Raw genomic sequence first — 14252 nt, 5'->3', positions numbered from 1 at the left:
AATAATAGCATAAAATAATATAAAAATTATTATAATGAAACAAAAAATTGAAGAGACGAAAGATTAGTGAAGGTGAAAAAGAAAAAAAAGGTGTTGAGAGATTAGATAAGAAGATGTGCGATAAAAATGAAACTGAAATACAAAATATTTATATAAAAATGAAAAGTTGAAAAAGAAAGAATATAAGAGGGTACAGAGACTATAGAAGAAGAGAGAAGATGTATGTGGCAAAGAAGGTGCGATAATGTTATTAGAGATTTGAGAAGATCAGGACTGAAATTATATGTGTAAGAATGAGAAAATTGTTCGTAATCATAAGGCTAATGTATAATAGGTTTAAGTTTGGGTTGGATGTGAGTTAAGTAAATTTTAAGTGGTAACATAATGCGTTTTGATTCGGTTTGGTTCGGTTTACAAAATACAAACCGCAAACCAAACCGAACCATGCGGTTTTGTTAAAAAATGACCCAAACTAATCCGAACTAAATGCGGTTTTTTGCGGTTTAGGTTTGGTTTGGTTTGCGGTTTTTTATTGGGTTGGTTTGGTTTTGAGCACCCCTAGTTAGTAGTAGGGGTGTTCGCGGTGCGGTTTGGTTCGGTTTTGAGCATAAAAGTCATCCTAACCGCGAGATAAAAATGCATGCGGTTCGGTTTGGTTCGGTTAATTTTTAAAAAGTCATCCAAACCAAACCAAACCAAACCAATGCGGTTAGGATTGGTTCGGTTGGCTGCGGTTTACACCATAAAATAAAAATGTACTAAAATAAAAAAAAAATCATTCTTCCATACATATATTACATATATTACAGTACCATTAAAAAGAAGTTTTTCATACTAATTACACCAAAACAATTCAGTCCTCCATACATGTATTTTACACCAAAATTACTACCATATAAGTGTATCATGTATTTTACAGTATCATATTATGTATTTTACATATACTACATACTAAATTACTAATATAACTTCAGTTATTCATATTACATACTAAATACAGTTTTTCATACTAATAAACTACATACTAACTAATAAACTACATATTACATATATAAGTATCAGATAACTTCAGTTCTAAATATTAATACAACACTACAACTTCAGAAGTAAATATTATCAGTACATATACACCAAATGCTTCTTTAGAATGAGTGAGAGAGAAATCAGAGAATGAAGTTGAAATGTTGAATAGGAAGGAAGAATGAAGGAATAGTGAGTCACGTGACGTGAGTGTACAATATTGCAATTGGATTGGGAAATATAATAAATTAATTATAGAAATTCAAAAGTTTAGTTAAATATGCGGTTTGGTTCGGTTTTGTGAAATGAAAACCGCAAACCGAACCGAACCGTGCGGTTAGGCCCAAAAATCATCCAAAACCATCCAAACCAAACGCGGTTTTTGCGGTTTTCGGTTTGAATTGGTTTGGTTTGCGGTTTTCCTTTTGGATTGGTTCGGATACGATCACTACTAGTTAGTAGTAGTAAATGGATGCCAAAATATTTTTTTTTACATGAATATAGATAAACACATTATATTTATATGATTTTTTATAATTCAAAAATATTTTTTAATATAGATTTAGACAAACACATCATATTTATATGATTTTTATTTTCAAATTATTTTTCTTTTTAATCATATATTTGTTTTCTTTTTCTGAAATCGATGTCGACGCTCTCAATAATATACTGTGTGAATTACAATTTCAAATTCAAAAATAGTGTACACATATGACTCTTCTTCGTCATCACACACCTCGCATCACAAGCAGCACAAAACACGACAACGCCCCATTTTTTTTCTCTTTAGTTCTTTATTTTAATTTAATATATAAATTACCGCAAATAAAATTAGAGCTGAAATAATCTTCTTTCTCAAATTCTATTTCTATATCAGACGACCTCGTTTCAATTTTTTTTAATTCACTTTGATTTCTTCTCTATTTCCTCATAAAGCACTTTTCTCAGTCGGTTAGAACAGAAAAAACAAAAATTAGTTTAGTTTCATTCCACGACGTGAGATTCCGTTACTCTTCACCGGATGGCTAATTCCGATGAGCCGGAAAGTGCGGAAACCACCGCAACTGCCACCGTAACTACCGCTCAAACCGATTCAGATCTCAAGCATTCTTCTCTACGGAGAAGACCGAGCGCCACATCATCCGGCGGCCTTTTCGACGCCGAAAGTGCAGCTCAAGAAGCGATTAGAGATTCCGGCTCCGACGATTCGTTGAACGGTAAGAACAGCGATGAGGTCAAGGATCGAAAAACGGATCATGCAGGAATTGGTAATGACATTCAGAATGACGTCATTGATCGGGAAAAAGTCGCCGATTACAAATTCACTTACCGCCCTTCCGTTCCCGCTCACCGGAGAATCAAAGAGAGTCCTCTTAGCTCCGGCAACATTTTTCGACAGGTTGATTTCTCGCTTTGGTTGCTGATTTCAGTTTTGCATGGCTAGTTTCATGTCTCGAATTCCGCTGAATTAACAATATGAGAATTGTAACAGTAGTCTATCGCATTTTGTTACCTATATTAACAGCTTTCAATATTCTCAAATAAAAGTGATGAAAATAGTATAAATATATTGTTCTATTGCTTTTTTTCAGAAATATCATTGAGTTGGTGAGGTTTTGGAGTTGAGAAAATTATAAGCTATTTTTATTATAATATAAGATAATTTAAAAGATATATTTTATTTTATATTTTTTTTTGTTCACTCTTGGTTGCATGTTACTTGTTTCTATTTGTATACAGTATGATGTTTGATTACTTGATTAATTTACGTGTTTAATTAAAGGAAATGGTACTTTTGTTTTGAGTGTGTCTTAACTACTTTTGTCTTATAGGGGCTTGCTTAGTTGTTTTGGCATCTTCTATAAATTTATATATTTTAAAAGCATTAGTCGTGTAAGTGCTTTTGCGATTTGGATCAGTGTTGTAATAGTGATTGCGTTCGTTAGAGTGTGAATTATTCACAATTTATTCTTTATTATAAAATTGGTGAGTGACATTATCAATATTTGCATCTTCTATAAATGTTTTGTTTTATGATCAATTACTAATTACTGATCAATGAATTACAGAGTCATGCAGGACTGTTCAATCTCTGTATTGTGGTGCTTGTTGCGGTAAACAGCAGGCTCATCATTGAGAATTTGATGAAGGTTTTCTTCTTGATAATGTCTATCTATCCTTCGAAATTTGAATTTCCAACTTGTTAAAAAATGCCTTTATCTGTGTTAGCGGTTTTAATCTACTATTTTTATTTTATTTTTATATATAATTATATGTTTTGCAGTATGGATGGTTGATTAAATCCGGCTTTTGGTTTAGCTCAAAATCGTTCAGAGATTGGCCCCTCTTCATGTGTTGGTAATGAGTTTGATGACCCCTTTATGAATAGATTTATACTGTCATTTGACATTCTGTAACAATATTTATGCTTCTTTCACAGTCTAAGTCTTGCAATATTTCCACTAGCCGCCTTTGTAGTCGAGAAGTTAGCGCAAAAAAAGAGTATTTCTGAACCAGTAAGTTCCCTTGTAAGCTTTTATTATATTTCATTTCATGGGGAAAATAAGTGCTCTCTAACTACTTATGTAATTTGTTCTTTGATTGTTGTGCAAGTAACAACAATTTCAGAGTATAATTATTTGTTGTATAATATTTTCAGTCACATAGTTTCAATATCTAACATGCATGGGAATTGAATTGAATAATGCAGGTTGTTGTTCTACTTCATGTTGTAATTACAACAGTTGCAATTATCTATCCAGTTTTAGTAATCCTCTGGTCAGTATACACTTTGTAGTTGACTCCTGTGCTTCTATCTAGATTTTTTGTTTGGAAATTATGATCATACATGTTTGTAGCATGTCAGAGTCAATTTGTGAAGATTTAAATATATAAGCTTCAGTTGTTAAACATGTAATAGTCTTGAAATTATGCCACTTTATAGGAAGGAATGTTTAAAAATTATTTGTGCTTCATACTAGAAAAGTTTCAAAGCAGCTTGGAGATCCTCATTTTAGTGTTTGTGATAATACAATGTAGAAGTTAAATTATTTTTCGAATTATTATAATTAAAAATGCAGAAGATGAAGTCAAGGGAACAAACAATTGGAAACAACTTTGTTGCTTCTTCATACTTGTTGGTGTCATGTGATAAAGGCAATTGACAGACATTCATGTATCCTTTTTAAGCTCTTAATTGACTATTCAATCAAATTAAATCCCTGTGTTTCTTCAGCATAACAGTAGACCACATCTGTCATGTCTTTTTAATTAGTGATTTTTCTTATGAGGGATACTGAAAAAATGTATGCTTCATGGATATAATATCTATCATCAAAGGTTCTTGATCCTTTCATGTGTTTTGGTAATAAAAGATATCTTATGGATCCGTTGCTTTGCTGTGCAGGTGTGACTCTGCTTTTTTATCAGGGGCCACGTTGATGCTATTGACTTGCATTGTATGGTTAAAGTTGGTGTCATATGCACATACAACCTATGATATGAGAGCTCTTACTGTTTCAAAAGAAAAAGTAGCCAAGGTAGTGGTTAGTATTTCGATAAATATATTTAAAGAGGTTATGCTAAACATTCCTCTTATTAAATCATGTTACCTGTGGTATAGGGAGAAACAGTGCCCAATACTTTGAATATGGAGTACCCACACAATGTGAGTTTCAAGAGTTTGACATACTTCATGGTTGCTCCTACTTTGTGCTATCAGGTAACAAAATGTTTAACTTTAGTATTGATATATAAATCACACGTGTAGAATTATTTGGTCATTGTTGCCTCGTCTTAGATCCACCTCTTTTACTGACTTTTGCATGCATTTTTTGTTTCTGATTGAAGCATATACAAGGTACCGTTTATGGACTTATTTATGGCTATATTTTTGGTTTGGGATGTGCTTGAGGTTTTTAGTTAGAGAGAGGTCCTCTTGGAATCTGCTGCGCACCCTTTCTCTCAAGTTTTCTCTTTATCAGTGTTTTTTTTTTCCAATGTACTGCTCTACAACTTGTCTCTGATCCTCAAATCAATTCGTCTCACCATCGATTCTCTCATACTTCTAGCCATCTGCTAAGCTTTTATAGCCCCTGCTGGCTTCTGACCCTGATTTTTGATGCATTTGGTCCCAGCTGTCCTAGATGTAATTTTATTTTTCCTATCTCAGGATGTAATTTACCTCAACTCTTATCCGGCTGTGGTCCGATCCTTCTATCTCAAATGTAGTTGGCCTTAGCTTATTTGCATGTACAATTTGACTCCATCTCTTGTGCTAGATGTGGTCTGGCCCTAGCTCTTATCCTATATGTGGTCAAAACCCAACTCTTGTGCCATATGTAATCTAGTTTTACTCTTTACTCTGATGTATTTCGGCCCCAACTTTGTTTAATTATACTTTCCTACGGTGTTAAGGGAGGTCCATACGTATTTTCCGTTTTAAGGTTTCATATGTAGCGAGCTTAAAACATAGGAAACTTTCACTTGAGGTTGAGTGCTCTAATATCTACAGAATAGTTCACAAAATCATTATTCTTTTATAAAATATTTTATAATATCTTACAACTATTAAATTGGTATTTTAATTTCTCTCTATTTTCATAATTTATTATTTATTTAATTAGGATTAGAGTTCTTTATAAATGTCAATGCAGATTATTTTTTGTTTATTTATTTTAACATTCACATCAGCATTAATATAATTTTATTATTCTGAAAATTCCTCTTCAGCCTTCTATACATGGAAGACAAAAACCCTTTATAACTTAAACAAGTGATTGGTGATAAATTTGTTTTGGGAGAAAACTATGATATTGATTTGTATTTTGCACTTCTGTTTCTTACCTGATGAATTAATGTTATAGCCAAGCTATCCTCGTACACCTTCAATTCGAAAGGGTTGGGTCTTTCGACAACTTCTCAAGCTGATAATATTTACAGGAGTTATGGGATTTATAATAGAACAAGTAAGAAGCTGTTAATAAATGTAATTGTCATTTTTATCCTTTTTCCCTTCAATTTTCCATTCAACTAAATGTATATAATCTGAGTGATGGCATTGTTCTGTTTTGTTTAAATAATTTTGTAGTATATGAATCCTATTGTCCAAAATTCACAACATCCTTTGAAGGGAAACCTTCTATATGCCATTGAGAGAGTTTTGAAGCTTTCTGTTCCAAATGTCTATGTGTGGCTCTGCATGTTCTACTGCTTTTTCCATCTTTGGTATGTATTATTTCCTCTGTCATGGTTCATTATTTACGTATACAATTTTCTTTTAAAACATAATAGAATTGAATTTCCTTCACTGACCATAAATTGTGTATCATAGTCCTAATTGTGTGCATTGACTTGAAAATTGTTTCATGTCAGCGCTAGCAATAGGCATCAAAACTAGCTGTTACCCTGACAATGTTCAAAAAATTTATGTATCTGTTATTGCTTGATTTTTCAACACTTAAATGGAAAATTTTCTTTTATTAATGAGCTGAAGTATGTTTGCCTTAGCCATGGGCATATCTTGGTGTTCTTTTTTCCCACCTCTTCTTTCTTCCTATTTATCAAATTATTCTGCAATGAAATAGTTTAGACTTGTACTTGAATGCATAAGTGCTAGCTATTATGTTCTGATCTGTGTGTCTTATTTAAGTATATATTATATTAAAAGTAAAACTTTGCTTTGATAGTTTTTTCACATTAAAATTTACTACATTTAGCTTTAATAAAAAACAAGGTACTGCATTTAATCCTTAGAGCCACTATTGGAATATAGGTTAAATATACTTGCGGAGCTTGTCCGGTTTGGTGATCGTGAGTTTTACAAAGATTGGTGGAATGCCCAAACAGTTGAAGAGGTAGGTTTTTGTCCTGTTTTGTTATTGGGTCTTTTTAGTTACAATACTTCCGTGAAGAGAATCCATGACTCGTTTTTGTTGAATGCATTTATGCTGCTGCTGTCATCAGTATTGGAGGATGTGGAATATGGTACGTTTCCTTTTCAGTCTTGGATGAAGTTATTGTAAACACATATTTGATATCAGCCTCGGATTTATGCTGCTGCTGAATTAATTTTTTCTAAATAATTTGTGAGGTCACAATAGTTTATTCACAAGTTGTAGCTTGCATCACAAGCCACTAGCAAGCGTTAACAAAATTGTAACTCCTATCATCTGACATTTAACAGGAACCGTAACAGATAATCATCAGTCATTATTTAACAGGAACCACAACAGAATTGAAATATTCTTAAAACTAACATGATTATAATATTTTAGAAACTACTCTACACATAAGCAAGTCATACATACACAATACTCTATACTGAATAATCTATCAATGGATGATATATAAGACTAGTTTAATCCATTATCTAAGCCAGCAAGTTTCTTTTTTCATCTATGACTTTCTGGCTTACTTTTCTAACATTTTATGAGTTTATGGATATGGAACCAGATTTCCGAACATATCAGAAAGTTTTAAATAATTGTGAAGTTCTAATCCTCTACTGTTCAACTGAATGATTCTTTCATATTGCAGCCTGTGCACAAATGGATGGTTCGTCACGTGTATTTTCCCTGTATAAGGTTTGGTATACCCAAGGTAATCAAGCCTCGTCCTATCTTGCTGAGTGTAAATCCTGTCTTCAGATTGTAAATCTGTAAATTCTGTGTATCTTTATTTATTTATTTATTTTTTAGCAAATTTGCATCCACTGTGTATCTTTATTTAGATCCCACTACTTGTATTCATAGTGGTGTTACAGTAAATACACTGAATGCCTAAGGAATAAACACTAACGTAGGAAGTTGAGTATTCCAGGGTTGTCCCTGGCTCCCTGCTTATAAACATATGTTCTGGTCATATCTCGTTCATAGACCCTGATATCATTTTAGAATTTGGGTTGAGCATAAAGCTCGACAAAATTGGCTTGTAAGGTGAGGGTTGTCCAAACTTTATATACACTAAACAGACCATATCTCTAAGAAAAGACCATATCTTTAAGAAATGTGGAACTAAGTCCACCCCTTCCCACTCAACACAATGAAGGTGTTGGAAGCTGCAATGAAGACACACTCCGACCTCAATGGGCCTGAAGCGTAGATGATGCGGCAAGCCGAACAATAGATCTAGGATAGACTTTAATATCATCTTACAATTTGGGTTGAGTTAGAGAGCCGGCTTGTAAGGTGAGAGCTGCCCTAGCTTTATAAACACTATATAGGTCATATCTCTAAGCAATGTAGGACTAAATATGCCCTTTCAAACCCAACACAATGTAGGTGTTGGAGGCTGCAATGAAGCAACACAAATGCCGCTATTAGGCGACTACAGACGGACCATATTGAAAGAGGAATTTCTAACAGTTCACACACTACTTGTATTTATAGTGCCGAAGAAATTGTATATTCTAGGAATACTAACAATCAATCTAGACTATCTACAATTTTTACTTAATTCTAACACTAAGTATTTTCTTTCTTTAGGAAATTGGTAATCATGATAACTAAATTATAATCTAAACATAAATAGTAAAAATAAACAGATTATATTTTTATGCATTACTTGTATAATTTGACATTTTTACAGTATGAATGAACTTGTTCGGAAAATATTTTTAACGTCAAGCAAGTTAATGTTTTTCCATGCTGAAATCAATAAAAAAAATGTACACTTTTTTGGAAATGTATGTTAACTTAACAAGTGATTTTTCAAAAATACGACCCCTATTTCATCTTTTTTTTCATGTTCATTTACTTTTGTTTCAACTGATACACAACATCAAAATAGTCTTTTCAACTGATACACAACTTCAAAATTAGTGTTTTCTGTTGTTACTTCAGATGGCTTTGTTATCTGTATCAGCATGCATTTACATGTAGATTGACATGATTAAACAAGACAATTGAGCTCGCTTTATTCCTATAGTACTAACCTTGCCGTCCTTCAATTTTTGGGTCTCTTCATTAAGCTACCCGTTAATAATAATAACATCATTGTTTAACATTGATTTGGATTGGATTATCTGTTTTTAAAGTTAGGTCTCTTGTTTCTCTGTGTTTGTGATTCTGATTTTCATCCTATACAGGGTGCTTCTGCTTTGATTGCTTTCCTGGTTTCTGCCGTGTTCCATGAGGTGCGTGGTTCATATCTTTTTCTATCTCCCCGTGTATTGTGTCCCCCTTTTGCTTTAATTTATTTTTTTGTTTGTTTACTTTTTTAAGGGAGAGAACTTTATTCCCAAGAGGTGTGTAGTTCACCTTTCTTAGATACTTATTAAATAATGAGCATAGGTCTTCCGCTTCTGCTTGCGGAGATAAATCCTATCTTCCCTTGACCATTCTTGCTTGGCCCAATGTGTGAGGCTGCTGTGCGCCCATAGTCTATTGGTGTCTTTCCAAAACATTTTTAAACCACAGGCAACTTTAAATGAGCCCTCACCAGCTTGTTAATTACTTTCCTCAAATGCAGCATCATATTTAGAATCCCTACTAAACTCGTTAACTATTAATGCCTTCAATCGTCCTCTTTGGAATATCTAAACTATGAAAAGGCTCTGTCATAGAAAATCAAAGAAATCCATTATAAATGTCGGGACAACAGTTAACATCGTATCCGATAGATGATACTGATACTACAAGCAATATCTTAAAACTGGATTCTCACATGGCATTCAGCAAACTGACGTATACTCTAGTTTCTACCGGTGTAATTATAATGTTTTCTTTTGTTGAGTTATTTATTGTAATTCTGTAGGTGTAACATCATATATTCGTTGTAATTATGTTTTCAGTGAAGCCTTTAGCAAATTTGCTCATAAATTTTCTTTCATCTGAGTGTAGTTATGCATTGCTGTTCCTTGCCGCATGTTCAAGATGTGGGCTTTTATTGGAATCATGTTTCAGGTAAAGGCTTAGTGTCACAGTCTCCTTCTGTTTGTCCATTGAAATTGGCTATTATAGAGGCTTCAATTATTATTTTAAATACAAAACTTACTCTTTTTTTATGGACGAACCTCCAAAATAATAAACTTTCACCCAAACAGGAAAAGAAAATCTTAAGTGATAATTTCTCTTCTTCTACGGTCTTAGTGAAAGAAATTTTCTAGACAATTTCTGCGGTCTCAGTTGTAGTTGATAAATATGACATTTTCTGTACTTCAGATTCAGTTAACATGTATTGATGATGTTTTTGTGCTCTATATAGGTTCCTTTGGTCTTGATCACTAATTACCTGCAAAATAAATACAGAAACTCAATGGTATGTTTCTGAGGTGGCCTATTCAAGAATTTTAGTCTATTATATACTGACTATCTTCAAGTTGATTTATTGGTTTTAAATCGTTATTTTCTTCTTACCAGGTTGGAAATATGATTTTTTGGTTCATATTCTGTATTCTTGGTCAACCTATGTGCGTACTACTATACTATCATGACTTGATGAATAGGAAAGGTGAAATTGACTGAGGTAGCAATAGCATTACATCATTCCCAGTTAAGTGGATGGGCTTTTCCATATGCAGGGATAAATCCATGTACATATGTTGCTCTATTATATCTGGTGACTATCATCTGCTTTGACATGGTTCCTATATAGGTTAAGCATTTGCATGCGATTTGCTGAGTCTTTTAAAGTTAATTAATCCATGTATTTATTTAATTGAATTGCTTTGGCACTAAAGCAATATGCAAGCAATTTTGAAAGTGGGGCACAAACAATGTTATATGCTGTTATGCTAAAGTAAAGACTAACTGGTGATTAACTGGTTTCGGATAATTGAGGCGAAGCTGTAAGTGCCTGAATGGTTTAATTGTAGATGATTTCTGGAAATTCTATCTAGCAATAGTGATGGTCAGAATGAAACTTGATTTTTCTGCATGCATGTTTTTAATTTCTTAAATTTGTACTTAGAAAAGGGTGCTACACTTACCTATATCCTAGTGGGGAAAAACATTTCGAATTGCAAGAGTACATTTAAGCTTAGTTGATAATTGAAACACGGCAGTTCCATGAGATCTCCTACTCCCGTTGTCATATTTGATGTATTTGAAAATTGTATTTTTGGTTGTGACTTGCATTAGAGAGAAATTTTTGCGTAACATGGGCTGGTATGTCAGTGTACGGATATCATTAACTGGCATTTGAGGGAAACTATTGCATAACATGAGGAAAAAACATGAAGGAAATGATGTGAAAAAGTGTAAAAGAAGCTTTCAGTCTTAATAAGCGTTCAATTGAGTATAGCTTCATAGAAAAAGTTTTATATACCCCCTCTTAGCTATAGTTCGCAATTTATATATTCTCGTTGCCATAGTTGGCCATTTATAAGCCCCTGAAAATTTGGCTCAATAAACGTGTGACAAAAAGTTTTGGGAATTTCTTTTTACATCATGTTACCTTCTCCCAGGTCTTTGGCAAAATGTCAAAAAATGTCTCATATTTTTGGAGATACATATCTGAATGCATCATTTCTTTATTTTATCTAAATTAAAGTCGGAGATGCACATGTAAAGGTGTATTTCGAAGATGTATATCTGAAAATGGTCTGATACTAAAAAACAAATAAAAATTAGAAACATGACAGTATGATCAGATTGAAAACAAATCAACACCAACACAAATTTGACATTACACTCAGTATTGCATAGATAGTCTTTCAAATAAGTTTAACATTACATATTGTTATAAACGGGACGTTGTTATATAATGATTATATCTCTGATGGATCTTTGAATCCTTGCATCCATTTCAATCCGATCTTTTGATTCATAATAGTGAAAACCCTCCACATATGTGAGGGGTGTTTCTCGGTGACCCTAAATGGAAGTGACGGCTTCTTGCCATTGAAATACACAAATGCAAGGTGGGGAGATGCATTCATTCTATGGTTTGTGTGTTGTGTAGACAAAAGGGTTGGTAGACACTATTTATATAAGTATTGGGTCACTTTGGACTTTAAAAATCTTATAATGTCATTAAGTTACTTTTCGGATATGTATCTCTGGTTAAACCCCAACTTTTTTTACAAAGAGGGTGACTTCGGAGATGAATATCCAAAAAGGTCACTTATTGATTTTTTTTTAAATACACGAGGTTTATTCGGATATGTATATCCGAAAACATGCTTGAACTAGAAGCAAATCAAAAAATTAGTATACAACACATACAATGCAAACCATAAAAATATTTAATTAAGAATTACACCATCATTGTTGAAGTTATATATTACTTATGTATTAAATCATATCAAGATCACATCGTTGATGATAATACATTCAAAAAAAGTGTATCGATTACAATAAAAACATCACCGCATAAATCTATAATTGGTTTCGCCTTCGACTTTTCCTAATTTGATAATCTTTCAAGCTCGCTCAATTTGCTAAACTCTTTCATCCTCTCTAGAAATTGATCCGATCAAGTTTCTGTCTCTTTTGTTGAATGTGTTGTCCACTACAACAATGAACTTGGTATGACACCTCGATTTTAAATAAACTTCAACAAAATGTAGCGATTTTGAAATCCACCTTATGCACATGATATCTCCAAAAGTGTCGTTGTTAGAACAAGATTGAGAATCTATGTTCGGAATATGGTTTTGATGATAACGAACATATATTTTGTGAGTAACAATTTTATTACTAATGGTTTCATTTAGTGTGCAGATACTATGCTATAAGCCTTATACAAGATTCATCAGAAAAAGAGTACAAAGACTACATAAACTGGCTCAGATATGAAAGAAGAATCAAACATCTAGAAGATTGAAGAAGCCAAAATTCATCAGATGTTCTGATTAAGAACATGTAAAATAAGCCCACTCATAAGAACATACAACTACAAGAGTATCACAAGGAGCTAGATTTCAACAACACAATCTTCAACGAGTTAAACAGAAATATCAACGTTCATATACAACAAACACAGAATCGGAAAGTACATCAAAAACTTCAAAGGAAATGAAAAAGAAAGATCAACTACAAGAAGCTTTGCAACGTCAGAAGATCACGCACGTAGAAGATCAGAAGTTCTGAAGTTACAAGTTCTGATAGAGCAACGCAGTGACATACAAAACGCAAACAACAAAAGAGTCACTCATGAACCAATGAAAAATCTACAACTCAACATACAAATTGAATAAAATACAAAGCTTAGAATCAAATGGGAAGTCGTTAGAAACATCATCATAAGCAAAACGATTGCAACATTAAATGGAACAACTCCCAAGATTGATTGAAGAATCAAGCCACATGCAGCGCGTTGGAAAGATAAGCTTAACCAAAAAAGCACGTCATCAATTGTAATCATCTTGTTGGAGATAAGGCTCTGCCACGAACACATGCAACCAATCAAAGCAAAGCATTCAATGCCATCTTCAACCAGAATGCAACGACTACATTCCAACGGTAACCACTCATCAAGCTATAAATAGAATCAAACTTCGAACTTGAAGACAATGTGTGGTATCCATCTATCCATCCAAAATGGAGAGTGAGTGATCATCCATCCCTTGTATGGATCCGGAGAGAAAAAGAAAATATCCAGTGAGGATCATCCATGGTGAAAGGATCAAGTGTGCAACCAAAAAAATATTTTGCACAAAAGAAGAAAATAAATCTGCAGAATGCATATGTGCATTTGTAGAAGAAGCAGCTGAGCATGAACACTTAATTAAAGAAATATGAAGACATGCATCAGAAGATACACAAGAGGCAACGCATACTCAGTATGTGATAATCCACTGTGTTGTTATACACAAACCACATGCCTAAAACAAAAAAGAAGAAATCTCTGTTGTTAAGCAGTATCCTCCATTGGAGTAAGAAGAAATCCACTAATACTTGATCAGGTCTAATATTGTTCATATTGGATGACTAAGGAAACTGAATACACTGAGTTGTTGCTCGAAGAGTGTTTCATGTTTACTGATGTTAATCAATATGTTATCAGGTGTAACAAGCTTCATTATCAGTATACAAGAAGAAGATGAAGATCATCAAGAAGAAGCAACCATACAAGAGTTGCAGCTCTTAATTTGCTTACAGAATAAGAAGATCTCATCCAGAAGTTGAAGAAAAGAAGACTGCAAGATATTATGTTTCTTGTATTAATATGTAAAATAGATAGAGTTGTTTCTCGAAGTGTGTTAATATCTTAGAAACTTCTGATAGATTGTTTAGGCACCAGAAGTGACTTCTAGTCAGTGTGTCATAAACATATACACTTAGAAT

General features: G+C 33.2%; 1 protein-coding gene across 2 annotated transcripts; it reads left to right on the top strand.

Moving 5' to 3' along the window:
- Positions 1–1731: 1731 nt before the first annotated feature.
- LOC131595043 (diacylglycerol O-acyltransferase 1C-like) lies at positions 1732–11034 on the top strand. Of its 2 annotated transcripts, none has more exons than XM_058867264.1 (16): positions 1732–2422; positions 3093–3173; positions 3308–3381; positions 3464–3539; positions 3734–3801; positions 4430–4568; positions 4646–4744; positions 5889–5990; positions 6113–6249; positions 6797–6878; positions 6988–7008; positions 7561–7623; positions 9110–9157; positions 9864–9926; positions 10228–10281; positions 10383–11034. In XM_058867264.1, the coding sequence occupies exons 1-16, from the start codon at positions 2045–2047 to the stop codon at positions 10485–10487; spliced, it is 1590 nt and encodes a 529-aa protein (XP_058723247.1). In that variant the 5' UTR covers positions 1732–2044; the 3' UTR covers positions 10488–11034. The 2 variants fall into 2 exon arrangements, with proteins under 2 accessions (XP_058723247.1, XP_058723248.1); XM_058867265.1 differs by having other exon boundaries at positions 1733–2422; positions 4430–4562.
- Positions 11035–14252: the final 3218 nt, after the last annotated feature.

Source organism: Vicia villosa, linkage group LG4 (assembly GCF_029867415.1).
Source record: "Vicia villosa cultivar HV-30 ecotype Madison, WI linkage group LG4, Vvil1.0, whole genome shotgun sequence".
Classification (NCBI taxonomy): domain Eukaryota; kingdom Viridiplantae; phylum Streptophyta; class Magnoliopsida; order Fabales; family Fabaceae; genus Vicia; species Vicia villosa.
This window is presented reverse-complemented; position numbering and strand designations above follow the sequence as displayed.